The sequence below is a fragment of the Sus scrofa genome, chromosome 11, assembly GCF_000003025.6.
Source record: "Sus scrofa isolate TJ Tabasco breed Duroc chromosome 11, Sscrofa11.1, whole genome shotgun sequence".
Taxonomy (NCBI): domain Eukaryota; kingdom Metazoa; phylum Chordata; class Mammalia; order Artiodactyla; family Suidae; genus Sus; species Sus scrofa.
In genome coordinates, this window is record NC_010453.5 from 64741059 (window position 1) to 64761868 (window position 20810).

Genomic DNA, 20810 nt, shown 5'->3' on the forward strand with positions numbered 1-20810 from the left:
TTCTCCATGACCATGATTTTCTTTTCTGTGGAGAGGTTCATTTGTGCTGGATATTAGATTCCAGATATAAGTGGTATCCTATGGTATTTGTCTTTCCCTTTCTGACTTATTTCACTCAGTCTGAGAGTGTCTAGTTCCATCCCTGTTGCTGCAAATGGCATTATTTTGTTCTTTTTTATGGCTGAGTAGTATTCAGTTGTGTATACATACCACTTCTTCTTAATCCACTCATCTGCAATGAACATGGTTTTTCCATGTCTTGGCTATTGTGAATAATGCTGCAATGAACATGTGGGTACATGTGTCTTTTTCAAGGAACGTTTTGTCCAGATATATGCCTAAGAGTGGGATTTCTGGGTCATATGAAGTTCTGCATATAGTTTTCTAAGGTACCTCTATACTGTTTTCCACAGTGGTTGTACGAATCTGCATTCCCACCAACACTGCAGGAGGGTTCCCTTTTCTCCACACCCTCTCCAGCATTTGTTATTTGTGGTCTTATTATGATGGCCATTCTGACTGGTGTGAGGTGGTACCTCATAGTAGATTTGATTTGCATTTCTTTAATAATCAGGGATGTTGAGCATTTTTTCATGTGCTTTTTGGCCATGTGTATATCTTCTTTGGAGAAATGTCTATTCAGGTCTTTTGCCCAAATTTCACGTGGGTTGTTGGCTTTTTTGCTATTGAGTTGTATGTTGTTTGTATATTTTCGAGATTAAGCCTTGTCAGTTCATCATTTGAAACTATTTTCTCCCATTGTGTAAGCTGTCTTTTTGTTGTCTTTATGGTTTCCTTTGCTGTGCAAAAGCTTGTCAGTTTGATTAGGTCCCATTGGTTTATTTTTGCTTTTATTTCTGTTGCATTGGGAGACTGACCTAGAAAACATTTATAAGGTTGATATCGGAGAATGTTTTGCCTATGTTGTCTTCGAGGTGTTGGTGTCTTGTCTCAAGTTTAAGTTTTTAAGCCATTTTGAGTTTATTTTTGTGCATGTCAAGTTATTTTCTTAATACAGTATTCCTTTTTTCTTGAGTATGCATTGTAACACTTTTAATGATACCTGATCTGATGTGTTCAGTGATTTTGTAATGAGAAACGCTATAACATTCCATAGTTAACCCTGATCTTAACTAGTATAAAAGGAGTTAGGATTTTAGATGTCTTTACAAAGAAATTGACACAGATACACCATGTCATTAATTGAAACGCTTTTATAAACTTGATGCTGGATACGTTTTTGCCCTGGGATGTTCTCCTTTACTTAAAAAAAAAAAAATCTTATTTAACTGTACTGTATGCCTGAAATTTGCTGAGAAAGTAGGTGGTAAGTGCTCTCCCCTCACATAAAAGAGGATAACAGCGTGTGCTGATGGATGTGTTAGGTGGTTTTATTACAGTAATCTTTTCCCATTGTGTATTTATATGAAACATCACACTGCACACCTTAAATACATGAATTTTTGTTAACAAGTAAAATCCTTATTGAAAGCTAAAACCAAACAATTTAAATGGAAAATTTAATTTCTTTCCCGTAGTTGGTACTTTCCTGGAGCTTTTGTTTCTTGGGATTATTCTTGTCAGCCAAATGACATCTGTTTCCTCCTCTTCTCTCCTGGAGCAGAGACTCATCCATTTTGTGGCCCTGTGAGCCCAGGGCCTGGCCACAGCCACAGTGACACCAGATCTGAGCCGATTCTGTGCAACAGCTGGTGGCAATGCTGGATCCTTAACCCAGTGAGCAAGGCCAGGGATCGAACCCACATACTCATGGATACTGTGTTGGGTTCTTGACCCTCTGAGCCACAACAGCAACTCTGGCTTGGGCCCTTTTAAAGGTGATCGCTAAGGCTGCACATCTGCCAGCTTCCCACTGTGGCCCATTCAGCATTTTAGTGCTCTCTTCAGCTGAATTTGAAATGACTCTGAGGGCTGTATCATATATAAAAATGACTTGTCATTTATTTACTGTTCCACAGCTTTGATAAAATTACTTTTGGTTTTTGGTCATTGATTTTTTTTATTGTGCTAAAATATACACAGCATGACATTTACCGTCTCAACTCCTTAAGTGCGCTGTTCAGTGACATTAGGTGCATTCATGCTGTGGTCCAACCGTCACCGTGTGCATCTCCAGAACTTTTCTTCTTCCCAGACTGAATCCCTGTGCCCATTAAACATTCACCCCCCAGTCCCCTCCCCCAGAGCCATCACCATTCTGCTGCTTCTCTCTGTAAATTTGGCTGCTCTTGGTGCCTCATATAAGTGGAATCAAACAGTGTTTGTCATTTTGTGTCTGGCTTATGTCATGTAAGAACCATGTCTTCAAGGTTCATTCATGATGTAGCAGGTATCAGAATTCCTTGTTAAGGCTGAATAGTATTCCATGATCAGTATATACAGCATTCTGAGTATCCGTTCATGTGGTCAGAGGACATTTGAGTTGTTTCCACGATTTGTCTGTTGTGAACAAGGCTGCTGTGAACATGGGTGTACAAAAAATATGTTCAAGTTTGTGCTTTCAGTCCTTTTGAGTACATCCCCAGAAGTGGAATTGCTGGATTATCTGCTGACTTTATGTTCAGTTTTTGGCAGAATTTGTATATTCTCTTCCATCACGGCTACATCATTTCACATTCCTACCTGATTGTTGATTTTTTTTTTTGTTACCTTCAGGACTAAATAAGATTTTTATGAACTTGACATTTTGTTTGGATCAGCGGGTCCAGTTGGCATCTGTTGAAACAGCTCATGGTGTCTGTTCAGGGTCCTCAGATCTCTAGGGCGCTTTGTTAGAACTTTTAACCAAGTAAGTAGATTGTGCTGCACAGGCTGTGTTTTCTGTAAAGCCAACAGACTGGCATTAAGAACACAGGTTCCCCCCAACAGAAGTAGTGTTTGTGTTTGTTTTTTTAAAAAATTTTGAGCATAGTTGACTTACAATGTTGTGTTAGTCCCAGGTGCTCAACAAAGTGAATCAGTTATTTATGTCTCCAATCTTTTTCAGATTTCTTCTCTATACAGGTTATTACAGAGTATTGAGTAGATTTCCCTGTGGTTTACAGTAGGTCCTTCTTAGTTATCTCTTTTATTTTTGAATTTTAAGTTTTTTGGCTGCCCCAAGGCATATGGGGTTCCCAGGCCAGGGATCAGATCTGAACCACATTTGTGATGTATGTGGCAGCTGTGGCATTGCCAGTTCCTTTAACCCACTGTGCCAGGCAGGGAATCACACTCACATCCTGGTGCTGTAGAGACACTGCTGATCCTGTTGCACCACAGCTGGAGCTCCAGTTTCTCTCTTGTGTACAGGAGTGAGTGGATGTTAATTCCACCTCCTAAATTATCCTTGACTTAACCGTGTCTCAGATTTACTTTAGTTGACTCCTAAGTCTAAACCTGTATCCTTTATATGTGGGTGTGTCCAAAGTCATCAACAATCAGGGTGGGGGGGTTGCTTCTACCTCCTATTCTCCCTTTACTGTCGCTGAGGGTGTGGCTGCCACCACATTAAAGAGGCTGTGGATGGGAGTTCCCTTGTGGCACAGAGGGTAAGGATCTGGTGGTGTCACTGCAGCAGCTTGGCTTTGATCCCTGACCCAAGCACTTCCCCATGCTGTGGGCGAGCCAAAAAAAAGTCCAAGCCCTGCTGTCCGGGGTCATCCTGCTCCTCTTGACACGACTCAAGAGCCCATGAAAACACGCTCCCTTTTGCTGTGACCTCAGAGTGACTTGGTGTCACCATAGGAATCCAGTTCTCTGTTCCCTTCTCTCATTTCAGGCACTTTGCCTGAGCAACTCGGCCACAAGGGAGACCAGCACTGGCCAGATAGTCAATCTGCTGTCCAATGATGTGAACAGATTTGACCAGGTGAGCTGTACCTGAGGGATGGTTTCCATTTCCTGTCCTTCTAACGGGTTTAGCTTATTGGACACCAGGCACCATGTTGGGTGTTGGCCAGGATTCTTTAGGGGACCTAAGACAAGGGATGTTTTTATCGATCCACCACTGATTTCTTCTGTGTGCAGCTTAGATGTAACACTGTGTGTTGTCCTGGAGGTGAGAGCTTTGTTGTCCTAATAATAAACAGGCAGCCGTGGTCCTACCCAGCCTGGTTACTGTCCCTGAGGGTCCCCCTGGAGGGCCCTTCCTGGCACATTGTGCTGCTGTTGCTGTCGGACTGTCTGCTCCTCGATCAGGTGGTGTGGGCTGGGGCAGGGATTGTTCCTCCCCCTGTGCCCTGTTCAGTGCCTGCTGCCCAGGGAGCCTTCGGGAATCATGCCAGATGGGCGGGGGGGGGGGGGTCCCAGCCAGACACAGCCTGCTGTCGACTGTCCCACACTCTCTTACACTTACCTTATGAATAGATCACATTATCCAGGGCGTGGTAGCTGTTAGTCAGATCTGTATTGCACTAGACCACTTCTCTTTCAGTTATTCATTCATCAAACATGACATAAGGCCCCTATTCAGTCTCAGGGATGAGTAAGATTCCGTTTCTTCCCTGGAGAAGCCCCAGCGTGTCAGGGGGGTAAATACACAAGTATTGGAGAGTGTGGTAGGTACTATAATATAGGTTTTGTGTGTGTCGGGGAGGGATGGGGGCTGAGTTTTGGGGCAGAGAGAGTTTGGGGAAGCCCTGAGCTCATCTGTGGTCTTTAGACAAAATCAGCATCTTGCTTCCAGTGCTGCTGCTCTGGTCTCCCTGTTGTGGGCTCTGGGCTGACCTGGAGCAGCTTCATGTGGGGCGGAGGCTTGGATCTCTGCTTTATTAGCAGGCGGAAAACCTGCTGTGATCATTTCTGTTTAGGTTGCTGTCTGTCCCTTCAGAGCAGACAGTTTCTCTACTGTGTCCTTACGGGTTGTGTTTTGATATAGTCCTAAGAGGTCCTTGTCTTCTCCTTTTAAGGTGACGATGTTCCTGCACTTTCTGTGGGTGGGGCCTCTGCAGGCTGTCGCGGTGACCGCCCTGCTCTGGATGGAAGTAGGAATATCGTGTCTTGCGGGGATGGCGGTTCTAATTCTTCTCCTGCTTTTGCAAAGCTGCATCGGGAAGTTGTTTTCATCACTCCGGTAAGAGAAACACAGGGTTAAAAAACAGGTGACATAGAGTTGGAAACATTCAAAGTTTGCTCAATGCGTTTGTTTAAAAACAAGATAAATACCTTCTCTGCTCTCTTTGTGTGTGTTGTAGCCTCTTCAGGCTTAGCCAGGGGAGGGAGGCTCCAGCCTTAAGTTGAAGGCTGAACTTGAAGTGGGAAAAGCGAAGGCATTCATGGCTCTTCCTGGCATCCCACCTGAATAGGTAGAGTGTCCTACAGCAGAATTTACTCATGTCAGAGTTATTTAAACATTGCTAAAAATAGTAATAATCTTACTGGCCCATATCTAGCTGCATATATTTTTGTTATGCTTGTATTAGAATCATTTTCGTGTATGCATGTTTGTGACTTAATTTTTTTGTTTGTTTGTTTTACTTTTTTTTCTTCTTTGGCCACCCTGCAGCCTATGGAATTCCTGGGCCAAGGATCAGATCTAAGCTGCAGTTGTGACCTAAGCTGTAGCTGTGGCAGGGTGGATAATTAATACACTGTGCTGGGCTGGGGATCAATTGTGTGTCCCATTGCTCCCAAGATGCTACTGATCCTGCTGCACCACAGTGGGAAGTCTAGTTCTTATTTTCTTTTTCTTTTTAGGGCCACACCTGTGGCATATGGAAGTTCCCAGGCTAGGGGTCAAATTGGAGCTGCGTCTGTGACCTACACCACAGCTCATGGCAACACCAGATCCTTAACCTACTGAGCAAGGCCAGGGGTCGAACCCGCATCCTCATAGATACTAGGTGGGTTTGTGACCAACTGAGCCACAGCTGGAACCCCCATGTCTTACTTTAATTCAGTGTCTCCATTAAATTAGCAGCATTCAAGGGCAAGGTCAGTCTTAATTATCTCTTTGTTAAAGCCCCCCATTCCCAGCAGCATATGGGATAGAAAAGTGTCTGATGATGAAGAAAGATCTGATGGTGATGAGTTAGTCCTGAAGTGGGTCCTCGAGGGTTAGAGGTGGGTCATTGTCCAGGGTGTCCGGTGATGAACATTGAGTTGTGGTGGTGGTTTTGGTACATTTCTGTGTGTTATTCTTCTCTTCTTGGGATTTCCTTTCCCATCTCTTCAGTGGAGAGATGTTCCTTATCCTTTGTGGGCCTGTTCCAGTGCTAAAGGGTCTCTGAGGATATTCTTGCTCTCCTTTCCCTTTAGAAATAACAGCCCCATCTTTTCTGCTCCCCACTCTTCACTCCTCTGTTATGACAGCACAGCCTGTCTTCCTGTTAGATTCCTTTCTGTCTTTCCTGCCCAACTGTGACCTCCTTGTGGAGACGGTTTGTATCCGACTCATTTCAGGTCTTCCGTAGCGATCCTGCAAGTTCTCCAAGGTGCTTGTTGAATCGCGCTGGAGGGTTGGCTCATTGAAGTCTTTCTCCATTTGTACTTTGAGTAGGACCTGCCTGTGACATCAGCACAAAGGGCTGCAGGGAATCACGTGATTCCTGGTCCCTCCCTGTGCCCCCTGCTGCTGCTGCTACAGAAAGTTGGGCTGTGGTCACTAAGCTCACCTCTCATGTCTGTCCCCTTAGGAGTAAGACTGCAGCTTACACAGATGACAGGATCAGGTCTGTGAGTGAAGTATAACTGGCATCAGAACAGTAAAAATGTACACTTGGGAAAAGTCACTTGCGGATCTTATTGCCAGATTGAGAAGGTAAGTTTTACTGCATGTCACCCATATTTTTGTACTCCCCCCCCATTTTTACTGAATGAATTTAGAAATCTTACGAGTTTTCACATTAAGGTGAATTTAAATACTATCCACCCTCCACATGTGGCCGTGTGGTTAATAGAATAGTGGAGACATTATTTTAACCTGCTCTTCCTTTTTACGTTCTCCTTAAAGGAAAAATCTATCTGCTTCTCACTTATGCAGAAATGAAATTCCAAATATTTCTTAGTACTGCAAATCTCAAATGAGTAATGGTTCTAAGATGTTAGTGTTTGAGATTGATGTTTGTTTGTTTGTTTGTTTATTTATTTAGGGCTGCAGCCAGGGCAAATGGAAGTTCCCAGGCCCAGGGTGGAATTGGAACTGAATCTACCTGCCTGTGCCACAGCAACGCCAGATCCAAGACACATCTGAAGCTACACCGTAGTTTTTGGCAGTGCCGGATCTTTAACCCACTGAGTGGGACCAGGGATGAACCCGCATCCTCATGGATACTAGTGGGGGTCGTTACCATGGAGGCACAACAAGAACTGCAAGATGATGATGTTTAAACTAAAACTGTCATTTAAGTTAATGTACCACAAATGGGGGCGATTATAGATGTTGGATATACCTGTTTCAGCCCAAATTTTGCTGATCAGTCTTCTTCATTCCAGAGCCATGAAATACTGTTCTTTTTGCTTTGCTTTATGTGTGTAGAATTTTCCCCACCTTTCATGTAAGTGTCTGATGAGAGCTTATACTCCAGCTCAAGGGGCTTATACCTCTCCGCAGTGCCCTGTCACCTCTCACCTCTGCACCCTCGTGGGTGCCCCTCCCTCTGCCTGGAACACACTCTCGTCTTCCTTCTTCTCTGGCCTCCGCCAGGCCTGACTGACGCCAGCTCGTCTTCTCAGGTTCCATGCATGTGCAACTCGCCATGACTCCACGACTCCGGGTTCCAGGCTCTGCTCTGTGCTGTGGGGGCCGTGCTGGCTGCCTCTGTCGAGTGTCTCGGTGTCTCCCAGGCTTGGGGTTGCTGCTTCTTTTCCCCCATGAGTTCATGAGCTCCTGGAGGGGCTGGGCTGTGTCTCTGTCAGCAGTGAGGAGCCAGTGCAGGACTTGTGGTTCCCAGTGCTTGCTGAATGAATGTTCCAACTTGGTCTCATTGACCCAGAATGTTTAAAAGTGTGAGCTTAAGCCTTCCTTTATTTGGAAGCAAGATGGGGTGATGAGGTGTGTGGTCCTTGTGTCGGGCAGACCCCCAGGTGTGCACTGTGTAGTGTCTCCATGCTGTGAGGGTGGTTTCTCTTAATCCATGTCCACCCTCTTGAAAAGGGCCCCCCCCACAAGGCTCTGGAATTCATGACTTGACTGTTGATGCTTCTTTAAAACCTGTTTCCTCCTCTCTTTTCCAGGAAGGAAGTTTCCAAGATTCTGAGAAGTTCCTACCTTAGAGGACTGAATTTGGCCTCATTTTTTGCTCTGAGCAAAATCATGGTTTTTGTCACCTTCATCACCATTGTGCTCCTTGGCAACGTGATCACAGCCAGCCAAGTGTTTGTGGTGGTGACACTGTTCGAGGCTCTGCGGTTGACGGGCACCCTCCACTTCCCCATGGCCGTCGAGAAGGTGTCCGAGGCGGTCGTCAGCATCCGAAGAATCAAGGTTTGGTGACAGGTTTTTTAAGTGTTAGTTGTAGGTGGATTTTACATAAAATTGCTTCTTTTATTTGGACGTCACTGGTCTAGTTAGGTGAGATTTAACTCTCTCAGTGCCAGAGCTGGTCGTGGTTCCACAATGTCCTGTGTCCTCCCCTGTCATCTTAGGTGGAGTCGTTACAGGTCCGTAAGGTTCCTGCTCATTTCTGGGCAGGAGGAACAGTAACAGCTCAGGCTCTGGGTGAGCAGTGACGATGGCAGGCGATTAAAATATTCAGAGCAGGAGCAGCAAACAGATCCATCGTCTGTGCTGACGCGAATGACTGGGTAGTGTCAGGGCGCAGTCCTGGGGAGCAGGACTCTCTCTGGGCCGGGAGGGAAGGAGCTTGCTGAGCAGTCCCTGCTCCTGGGCAGGACGAAGGGCTCAGCCTCCGTTAGTTCTGTGTCTCCAGTGGGTTCTTGGCTCTGTGGATGCCTTGCTTGTGGAGGGCTGAGCTCGCCTTTTGGATCTGCCTCCTCGTCCCTGTCCTCTTTTCCCTTTCTGCTTGAGCCTCTCCAGCTGCCTCTTCCTTTCACAGGTGTGATCTCACCATCCCCACTGTCTCCTTTTCCTAACTGTCCCTAAATACCGGGGACAAATAATTTACATCATCAAGACAAGGGCCTGGCTCCCCGCAGGTGCTCTAGTATTTGTGTGCTGATGATTAGGTCTCAAATGAGGATAAATGGTCTCTGGGAGCTGCCTGGGCATGAGCTTGAGTGTCTGGGCTTCATAGAAAAAATCTGATTTGTTTTGTTCCTACTTTGTCCACTGTGATGGATGCTAGTAATACATCTCTAGTGAAGTCAGATAGCTCAGGGTGTGATTATGTTTTATCTTTGGGCCTTGTCATGAAAGCTGAGATTTTTTTTTGTGTGTGTGATTGTTTCTATACCATAATGTAAAAAAACTACTACTTATAAACAGATGAGTCAAATGGGGTCAGCTCTGGTCCCCCAAGTTCATCATTCTCTCTGACGGGGCTTTAAGGGATGGTCATGCAGTTCAATAAAATTTCTTTTCATGCCTTTCATATCCAGAAAGAGGGCATTTAGGAATGTCCCTGGACCATGGTGACATTCTCAGTGACACTAAATTGTCCAGATGGTGACTGCCCATGTGTACTGTGCTGCGATGTTGCTGTTTTCTTATTGCCACAGCCGCTGTCTTCCATCACTACCACCCGGGCTTGCCGTGTGGTCCAGGTGCTCTTGAAGCCTTTACTCATCATCTCATTAAATCCAGACAGCAGTTGAATGAGATAAGCATTAGTGCCCCTACTTTACAGATCAGGAAACAGGTTCCTATAACAGGTGAAGTAGCGCATCCGTCCTCATATAGCTTGTAAACGACAGAACTAGGGTTCTGCCCAAAGCCTGGTTTCCCAGCCATTGTCACACTGCTTTCCTAGTACCTTCTGGAATGTGGACTCTCTCCTTAGGTGTGGTTTCCATCATCTAGTCTTACTCTGAAGACCTTCAAAGTTTTCATGATGCCTGAAACATCAAAATTTTAAACTCTAGGCTCCACTGGCTGCTCTGTTTCCCAGCACATGACCGTCCACTCTGGTAGGGGTGGGGAGAGGGAGGGTTCTCTCCATGACATGCCATGTTGATCCCCACTTTGGGGTCTTTGCTCTCTCAGTCTGGCCCCCCTTGTCTGCCCTCTCTTCTGTTCTTGATTTAAGCAAATGCTGCTCCCATAGGCCTCCCATAGCCCCATGACCCCTCACAACACTTTCATTCATGCTGATCTAAGACTTCCATCGATGGGCACCGCACCACCGAGCACATGTCACGTGGGGTGATCCTGACTCCCCAGGAGTGTTCTCAGCCCCCTGACAGCAGACTCTATCTCCTAGTTCTTTATCATAGTCCATGGCCTATGTTGGACTCAGCATGGGCATCAAATAAATACTTGATTGACTAAAATAGCAGTGCAGGAAACAGCTGGGACCGTGCAGAGGCCCAGGGTGGGCCAAACTTTACTAGAAGCCAGAGAAATGTAGAGCAGGGAGCAGACAGGAGTCAGGCATTTCTGGGACATTGGGCCCTGGAAGGGGCAGGGGTCTCAACCCTGGGGACTGGTCTTTATCCAGAGTGCGAATAGATCTGAATCGTCCCCTTGTTCTGTGTGTTTGTCTGTGTATCTCAGACCTGCCCAACTAGACTTGGTAGACCTGCCTCTGAAGATAGGAGCTTGGCATGTGCAGTCTGTGTTCATGCAGATCTGCTGGCCTGTCTCCTGGGCTGGGCTCTGGGACCTTGCAGATAATTAGAAACTCTCAGTCTTACTTGGTTAACTGTCTTGCTTACTTGGTTAACTGTCTTGCTGGTCATATGAAATAAAAGAAGATTAAAACCATGAGGCTTTACATTTATGACGAATCCATAGCCAATATTAACACCCAATGGAGAAAAGCTGAAAGCTTTCCCACTAAAATCTGGAACAAGACAGGGATGCCCACTCTCACCAGTTTTATTCAACATAGTATTGGAAGTCCTTATACCCCCAGCAATCTGACAATCAAAAGAAATAAAACGTATCCAAATTGGAAGAGAAGAGGTAAAATTGTCACTCTATGCAGATGAAATGATACTATATAGAGAAAATTCTAAGGACTCCACACAAAAACTATTCAAACTGATCATCAAATTCAGCAAAGTAGCAGGATATAAGATTAATATTCAGAAATCAGTTGCATTTCTGTATACTCATAACGAGATATTAGAAAAGGAATACAAAAATGCAATACCTTTTAAAGTTGCACCCCCTAAAATTAAATATCTACGAATAAACCTGACCAAGGAGGGGAAAGACCTATATGCTAAGAACTATAAAACCTTAATCAAGGAAATTAAAAAGGATTAAAGAAAGTGGAAAGATATTCCATTTTCTGGATTGGAAGAATTAATATTGTTAAAATGGCCATTCTAGCCAACCCAATCGACAGATTCAGTGCAATCCCTATCAAAATACACATGTAATTTTTCGCAGAACTAGAACAAAGAATCTGAACATTTATATGGAACCATAAAAGACCCAGAATTGCCCAAGCAATCCCGAGGAACAAAAACCAAGCCTGAGGCATAACTTTCCCAGACTTCAGGCAATTTTACAAAGCTACAGTAATCAAGACAGTGTGGTACTTGTACTGAAACAGACGTACAGACCAATGGAACAGATTAAAGAACCTAGAAATAAACCCAGACACCTATGGTCAATTAATCTTTGACAAAGTAGGCAAGAATATAAAATGGGTAAGACAGTCTTTTCAGCAGGTGGTGCTGAGAAACCTGGACGACTGCATGTAAATCAGTGAAAGTAGAACACACCCTCACAGCATGCACAATAATAAATTCAAAATGGATTAAAAGCTTAAACATTTCAGGCAAGACACTATAAAACTCTAGAGGAGAACACAGGCAAAACATTCTCTGACATCCACTGTACAAATGCTTTTTTTTAAGTGAGCCTCCCAAGGCAATAGAAATTAAAAACAAAAATAAATCAATGGGACCTAATCAGACTTAAAAGCTTTTGCACAGCAAAGGAAAACAACAACAACAACAAAGAAAACAAAACAAAAAGATAATCTATGGAATTAATTGGAGAAAGTAATTTCAAATGATGCAACTGACAAGGTCTTAATCTCTGAAATATAAAAACCACTTATACAACTCAACACCAAAAAAACCAACAACCCAGTTGAAAAAAGGAGGCTGAATAAGGTTGAGTACTATTCCAGTAGTATTCTATTAAGGCTGAAGACCTTAATAGACATTTCTCCAAGGAAGATATACAGATGGCCAAAAGGCACAAGAAAATATGCACAACATCACTGATTATTAGAGAAATGCAAATCAGAGCTGCTCTGAGGTACCACCTCACCCTGGTCAGAATGGCTATCTTTAACAAGTCAACAAATAACAAATGCTGGAGAGGTGTGGAGAAAAGGGCACCCTCCTCCACTGTTGGTGGGAATGTGAATTGGTACAGCCACTATGGAAAATATGGAGATGCCTCAGAAAACTATAGAACTACCATATGACCCAGCAATCCAACTCGTGGGCATCTATCTGGACAAAACTTTCATTGAATAAGATACCTGTGGAGTTCCTGTCATGGTGCAGTGGTTAATGAATCCAACTAGGAACCATGAGGTTGGTGGTTCGTTCCCTGGCCTCACTCAATGGGTTAAGGATCCAACATTGCTGTGAGCTGTGGTGTAGGCTGGTGGCTACAGCTCCGATTAGACCCCTAGCCTGGGAACCTCCATATGCTGTGGGTACAGCCCTAGAGAAGACAAAAAAAAAAAAAAAAAAAAAAAGAGAAAAGGATACCTGCACTCCTACGTTCATTGCAGCACTATTCTCAATAGCCAAGACATGGAAACAACCTAAATGTCCATGGACAGATGAATGGATTAAGAAGAAGTGGTATATATACACAATGGATACTACTCAGCCATAAAAGGAACAAAACCTGCCATTTGCAGCAACATGGCTGGAACTAGAGACCCTCATACTAAGTGAAGTAAGTCAGAAACAGAAAGACAAATACCATATGATATTACTTATATTTGGAATCCAATATAGGGCACAAATGAACCTTTCTACAGAAAAGAAACAAACTCATAGACTTAGAGAATAGACTTGTGGTTGCTGAGCGGGAGGGAGAGGGAGTGGGATGAACTGGGAGTTTGGGGTTAGTAGATGCAAACTATTGCATTGTAGTGGCTTAGCAATGAGATCCTGCTGTATACACAGGAACTATATCTAGTCACTTGTGATGGAACATGGTGGAGGATAATGTGAGAAAAACAATGTGTGTGTGTGTGTGTGTGTGTATATATATACTTAAAAAAAAAACAACCAACCACACAACCAAAAAAAATAAGGCTTTAGCTAAAATGTATCTCTATCGAAGGTGATCTTGAGACAGAATTCCCTCCTCCAGAGTTCCCGTCGTGGCTCAGTGGTTAACGAATCCGACTAGGAACCATGAGGTTGGGGTTTGATCCCTGCCTTGCTCAGTGGGTTAACGATGCAGTGTTGCCGTGAGCTGTGGTGTAGGTCTCAGACGTGGCTCGGATCCCGCGTTGCTGTGGCTCTGGCATAGGCTGGCAGCTACAGCTCCGATTGGACTCCTAGCCTGGGAACCTCCATATGCCGCAGGAACTCCCAAGAAATGGCAAAAAACAAAAAAACAAAACAACAACAACAAAGAATTCCCTCCTCCATGGAGCTGTTCAGACTTTTTCTCTTAAGGCCTCTGACTCATTATATGAGGCCTATCCACACTATGGAGGATCACCTGCTTTACTCCAAGTCCATGGATGTAAATGTCGATCTCATCTGAAAAATACTTTCACTGCGATGTGTGTGTGTGTGTGTGTGTGAGTGAGTGTCTGGGGCTGTGGTTTAGCCAGGTTGACATAAAATTGACCCTCACACCCTCTTGAGTCCCTCTCTCTTCCTTTGAGCTCCTGGATGTGACTCTGTCCTCACTAAGCCACCTGTTTATGGATTTCTTTCCCTCCCTTATCTAAAGGGCAGATACAGGGCCCTGTTCACCATCCTCCTCCTCGCAGAGAGCAGGTGCTCAGAAAATGTGCCACCGAGCAGACCATCCAGCTCCATCATGTCTGTGACCCCATAGGTGCCTCACCGTTAAGGATGGTTTTAGTGGAAAAGTGATAACTCTGATTCTCTGATGGATTATGTGATGCCCCAGAGAGTCTATGACAAAAGGGGTCCTGCAGAAGGTTTTCAGGGAATTGTATTCAAATATTTGAGTAGGATTTTTCTTTTTTCTTTTTAGGGCCGCACCTGGGCCATATGGAAGTTCCCAGGCTAGGAGTTGAATCAGAGCTGCAGCTGCTGGCCTACCCCACAGCCACAGCAACACAAAATTGTAGTGGTGTCTGTGACCTATACCATAGTTCATGGTAATGCCAGATCCTTTAACCCACTGAGCGAGGCCAGGGATTGAACCTGAGTCTTCCTGGATACTAGCCGGGTTCGTTACCACTGAGCCACAAAAGGAACTACGGATTTTTTTTTTAATTCTTTAATAACATTTTTTAAAATTAATGTAGAGTTGATTTACAGTGTTGTATCAATTTTTGCTTTACAGCAAAGTGACCCAGTCTCATATACACACACATATATATACATAAACATATATATATACACACATACACGCACATTATTTGTTCATATTATCCTCCATCATGTTCTATCAAAAGAGACTGAATAGACTCCCCTGTGCTGTACAGTAGGATTGGGTAGGTTTTTGATTTCTTTTCCACCAAATGCAGCTGAACTGTCTGAGGCTTGAAATTCCTTGCCACGTAGTTGTGTGCAGTAGCATGAACATGACAACCTGCTGAGGACTTGGGATTTTCCTGGGGCTGACTTGGTCAAGCTGCTTTGTGTCCTGATGAACAAAGCACCTTTGTTTTGGGCAGCAAACCTAAATTTTTTCTCATGTACATAAAATTTATGGCAGGAAGGTGGTCTAGGAGTTTAGAGATCTGTTCAGCATTAGTTGTTGTCAGTAAAGGGGGAAAATGTCTGAGAATAAGAGTGGTGACAAGGGTGGGTGTAGCCCAGCAACCTGCTTCGTGGTGTGTTGAGGTAATTGTTGAATTTTTTTCTATTAGATCATGGACCCTTTTTCAGCCCTTCTAGTGTCTACAACCCTTTAAAAAGCTTAGGTCTCTGGTTCATCAGAATTACCTGGAGTGCTTATTAAAACTAAATGATCCCACCCTGGAGATTCTGATTCTCCAGGTCTTGGCTGGGGCCCAAGGTACCTATGTCTTTAGTAAGCGCCCCTGTGCTCCTGCAAGTAGGCCACGTTTGGGAAACATTGCTGTAGAATAGGAAAACACACAAAGCCTCAATGTCCTTTAGCAAATATAAAGACATCTTGTTAAGACTGAAAGAATCTTAAGACTAAAATGAATTTAGAGGAAAACCTGTCTTGGTTTGTGCTAGACTTTTTGGGGGCCAATTTGCAATTTATTCACCCATTCAGTCACGTACCCCACAGAATAACAGGGTAGCTGCTTGGAGCCTGGCGCAGGCTAGATGCACGTGTCCAGTGGCAGGTGAGCAAGTACCGAAAGTCCTTTCTGCTTGGAATTTATGTTTCATCAAGTGGCGGGTTAATCAAGAACCAAATAATGAAACTCAGTGTGCATCTCTATGTCCTTAGGGCTTGGGAGGTGGGGGAGGTGGGAGGCTGATGCTTTGCATTTTCCTGGGGATGGTGATGAAGTAGGGGAGCGAGAGGTGGATTGTGGGCTGCTTTGGGTTTGGGGGCTGCAGAATCACCTGGATGCACTGAAATGTGGAATACTAGAAGAGGACCAGATTTGAGGAGGAGAAGAGCATGAACTTGGCTTTGAGTTCTGAGGGGCTTTTGAAATACCTGGTATTTGCTCTAAGACCCAGGCCACCAACCAGCCATGGGTCTGATTCAGCCTCCTTTTTTAACGGTTAGTGGGCAGTAATCAGATGCTCCGTTTTCTTCCTTTCTCATCTCTCTCTTAGATGTGTTACTGCCCACTGAGAAGGCAGAAAGGGCAGCGGGAGGGAAAGAGAAGGTCAGCCCAGTGGACTGACCGGATGTCAGGACTGGGCGAGGTTTGTCTGTGGATGCGCTGAAGGTGTGGGGGACACGTCGAGTGTAGAGCTCAGGTGCTGTTAAGCCCTGCTGCCCCACTGCTTCTGCAGCCTGGGACTCAGCAGATTGGATGGGCCCCTCCGGGATTTGCACCAGGTCACGTCTGGGGCTCTAAGAAGGAAATCCACCACCCCTGCCCACCTTGGATGTGGGGGATGGTCCGTCCCCACGGCAGACCTCCAGGTGGCTTCATAGTGTCGTGTCTTCTTGTTTACACATGCTTTTCAGTTTCCTTTTTTTTTTTTTTCCTTGTACAGAAATTGGATTGTTTATTACAACCTTGTAGGTCCAAGAAGCCTCTGTATTTTTCTCTTAGTAAGGAAAGGAGGCTGAAGGTCTTCGCATTGAATGACTCCAGTAAGATTGTAAATATCTTGCCACAATTTCAAAGCCCTGATAGTCCTCAGTGGCTTTTCCCTCCAGTTAAATGTGTCTTTTAGGTTATATTGATCACAAAGCTGCTTAGATTTGTGTTAGCTTTGTAGTGGTTCCCAGGGCTTGGTTTTACTCAGCTAAACGGTGTCGAATAGCTGCTAAATTGTGGGAAAATGGCAAGAAGTGGAAGATGGGCCATTCCTGCTGTGCAATTGAGAGCACTGACCAGTGATTGTGAGATGATGCTTGTATAGTGTTTGTTAAGAGATAGAAAGGTAACAAGAGCATTTCATTTTTAGAACAATGACTTAAGTGATAGTTAATGACAAGCAGTGATGTGGATTTAACACGGTGAGGAGCAGAGCAGAGTGTACTTAAGTGTCTGGGTAAAGGTCATGACCCCAAATTGGCAGAACCAGGATTTTCCTTCTGAGTCTCTGCTGGAGGTCTTGTGCTCCCAGCTAGTCCTGTGACACCTGATTCCCGAAGGCCTGGGAATGGCCTTCCCCTTTGTTCCAGCATGTGCCTGGTGCTTGGCAGATGGTGGGATTCAACAGTCTTATGGAATTGTTTCCTAGTAGCTCCTGTGTTTGTTGTTAGTAACACAAAAGTAAAACAATGGAAGTGTCCAGGTTCTAAAGGTGTTAGAGTTTAGAGGCATATTTTCACTTAAAGGAGGAACAAGGACACTTTGTGAGAAAGTTACAACTTTCCTCATGGCCAGAACTCTTAATTTGTGTGTGTGTGTGTGGCCACGTGCGTGCATATATATGTATATGTAGGTAAATATACACACACATATATACTCTATTATGTATACTATATACATACTATATTACCTGATTGTATATGTTACACTAATAATAGTATGTTATTCTATATGTTATTTAGTATGTTCTGGAGTGAACCAACACTTTAAGTATGGTTGGCAAAATGATATGTAGGCTGTATAAAGTTTTTTAGTGCAAGTTCTAGGGGAGCAATTATTTTTGTACTTTGTTTCTGCAGTTTAAATATCTGTTTTTCCTTTTTCTGCAGAACTTTCTGTTACTCGATGAGGTATCAGAGCGCAACTCTCAGCTGCCATCAGATGGCGAAACGATAGTACAGTTGCAAGATTTCACTGCTTTTTGGGACAAGGTAACAAGTCCTCTATTCTAAGAATGTAACTGCTAAAAGACTGTCAGCAACATAGATTTATTGGAGAATTTTGAGAATTTACACAAGGCATAAAATGTGATTTACTCATTTACCCAAAGTATGTTATAAAATTGCTGAAAATGAGGAATAAAGTTTGTAACTAATGGAAATTAAGTATAAAGGCAGCCTAAGACCTTTGACTTGTTCTCCCATCTCATTTTCAAGAGAACTTTCACAGTGTTAGCACATTTTGAACTTAAAGTACTTACATTTGTTATGGTAGAATTATATGACTGGCCAGACAAAGTGCTGCAGTGTAAAGGGGGTTCACTGACAGATACATAAGCAACTGTTAAAAATCAGAGGCTTTGGAGAATCAGTGCACGTATGTTTGCCTTGATACTCTCTGACCATCTCATTGCAATACATGGAGCAAGGTCGTGATCTGGATCTTTGCTGGGGGGTAGGTCGGGACCCCCTCCTAAGCTGCTGGGTGGTGCTGGCTACTTTGGTGGCAGCCAGTCATTTAAATTCTTAGCAGTTCTCCTGGTCAGCTGCTACGTTTGTCACTATATGTTCACATCTTTTAAGTTATTAATTCTTGACCCAGGCTTCTGGGATTCAGAGGACACCCGGGAGACTATAGCTTTTCTGCAAACAAGAGGCAGGCAGAGGACACGGGGGAGGGGTCTGTCCCAGGAAAACTGCATAGGGTCCTGCTGGGTTACATCCTCAGACTTTGTGCACCTTGCATTGTAGTACAGAGCACCCTATTCTGTTGTCCTGGCCTTGCCTATGGTGATTGTGTCCCATGCTGGGGTCATTAGTAATTAGGGCCTGTCAGGTTAGGTCATGGGTGAGAGTCCCCAGGAGGGGGAGGGCACAGACATTGGGGGTTTTGGGGAGAAGCCGAGTCTGAATGAAGCACATGCTGGTTGGGAGGCAGGAGATAGACACGAGCTCTCTAACCTGCTCCTCTAGACAGCCAGGTGGGCAGGTGGGGGAAGGTCTCAGGCACCCAGGTCTCATTCATGAAATGATGGCCTTGTCTCAGTCTTTTTTTTTTTTTTTTTTTTTTGCTATTTTTGGCACTCCGGCATATGAGTCCAGCTAGGTGAATGGAGCTTAGCCACGCCTACGCCAGAGCCACAGCAACGCGGATCCGAGCCGCTCTGCACCTACACCACAGCTCACGCAAGCGGATCTAACCACTGAGCAAGGCAGGACTGACCCGCCACCTCATGTCCTAGTCGATTCGTTACCACTGCGCACACGGAATCCTGTCTCAGTCTTTAAATTTCAAAATAAATGGTCCTGTGGGAACCTCCAAATCTCCAGGGGGTAGGGGTATCCAACTGGTTTGGCACAGAGTAGGGGCTCAGCTGATGATCCTGGCTGAGTCATTGTCCCCTGAGCCTGGATAACCTGGAGAGAAGGGGACCCAGTACCCCTGAGCTGTTTGGTGCTGCCCTCTTCTGGTTACACTGGGGTAGTGCCGGATCCTGAAGCCTGATGGAGAGGGAGCTCTGGGTCTGTCCTGACAGACTGTGTGTGTGTGATAGTGGGGGACAGCAAGCTGATGTATGTGGCTATTTTGTAGTCCTAACTAAAATAGGAACCCTAAGTGTCGGACAAGAAGAATGAAGTGGAGAAGTATAAAAAAATTTCTCTTGTATTAAAATCTAGCTTCTTGATAGTTTTTATAATTGCTATGAAATCTGGGGCTAGCAGTTTTGATAGAGTAATTTTTGTTTTAGTAAGTGACTATCCCACAATCTGTTCAGTCATTCCCAGAAAAGCTTTTCAGTTTGAAGATTATCCAGACTTTTTATCCAGCCCCTCTGCTTTTGGGCATTTTACTAATCACCCCCTCTTTTTTTTTTTTTTTTTAAGCATGAGCAGCTCCTGAGAATTTCCTAACATTATATGTACAGATATACATACACCCTTCCGTCTCTTTATCTTGGAACTTACAGATTGTTCAGGAACACGAGCTGTGATTGGCATGATGAGTCCTCGGTCTTTCTTCTCCCTCACTTGGATTGTGTGCTGTCGCATGTATCTCCATGTTCTGTTTTTTTTTTTTTTTTTTTTTTTTTGTGGGTACTGTTTTGTTTTGTTAATAGTAGAAGTACTTTTTTGTTCCTGTCTAGCCAAACAGGTAATGCCTGTAAGGTGTATAAGACTGAGGCTTTTTCACTCTGATCCGTGAAGTCATGCTTAAGTTCTTTATTCTTCAGTTTTGTTGCTGTTAGTGTTAAATACATCCCTGGTGAAATCTGAGGCTTGGAGTTCCCATTATGGCTCAGCGGGTTAAGAATCTGACTAGTATCCATGAGGATATAGGTTTGATCCTTATCCTCTCTCAGTGGGTTAAGGATCCAGCATTGCTGTGTGGTACAGCCTAGGTCATGGATCTGGCTTGGATCTGGTGTGGCTATGGCTGTGTGGAGGCCGGCAGCTGCAGCTCTGATTCGACCCCTAGCCTGGGAACTTCCATATGCCTCAGGTGTAGCCCTAAAAAGAAAAACAATAGAAATTAGAGCCTTGACCATCATTGACATGAATTTACCAAGAGACTTTGGCATATGGAGTGCCCCTTTGCTTTCTGGGCATTACTGAGATTAAATCTTTCTCATGCGAAAAATGGAGATATTAGTGAATATTTCAAATTATTTCTTAGCAAAGGGCCAGGCACTCCATGTACTTGCTTCCATATGCCATAGGCACGGCCATAAAAAATAAATAAATAAATAAAACCAAGGGTCATAATTCAAACTGATGAATGGCTAAAAACCTCCCACACTGAATATTGTATTAAGTATATTATTTTAATAAGCTAGTGTGCATCATGAAATTTGCCTTTCAAGCAGGTGCCTTGTCATTTCAACTGCTTAAATTCTGTGGGTGTCTAGGGCTGTGTCCGTGTGGAAATCTGGTAAAAGATGGATCCTTCCTAAAGGCAGCTAAGCTGCTTCAAACCCTTAGAGAGGTGTGATCGGATGAAAAGGCCTCCAGGACACAGTATCTTCACACAGGAAGGAGGAAGATCGGGGTTATATTCATGTATCAGTGGCCTTTAATTTTCTTCACTTTCTGAAGCAGTTTGTGTTACTTTATTGAAATGGGCACATTTTTGTAA

At 44.2% G+C, this 20810-nt stretch overlaps 1 protein-coding gene across 1 annotated transcript in view; it reads left to right on the forward strand.

Annotated features, from left to right (window-relative positions):
- LOC110255845 (multidrug resistance-associated protein 4-like) overlaps nucleotides 1-20810 on the forward strand; it is a 131054-nt gene that overhangs the window by 20869 nt on the left and 89375 nt on the right. The window contains 6 exon segments of the mRNA XM_021065788.1: nucleotides 3782-3871; nucleotides 4911-5074; nucleotides 6636-6682; nucleotides 6685-6760; nucleotides 8176-8425; nucleotides 17567-17668. Coding sequence (XP_020921447.1) covers nucleotides 3782-3871; nucleotides 4911-5074; nucleotides 6636-6682; nucleotides 6685-6760; nucleotides 8176-8425; nucleotides 17567-17668 — 729 coding nt within the window.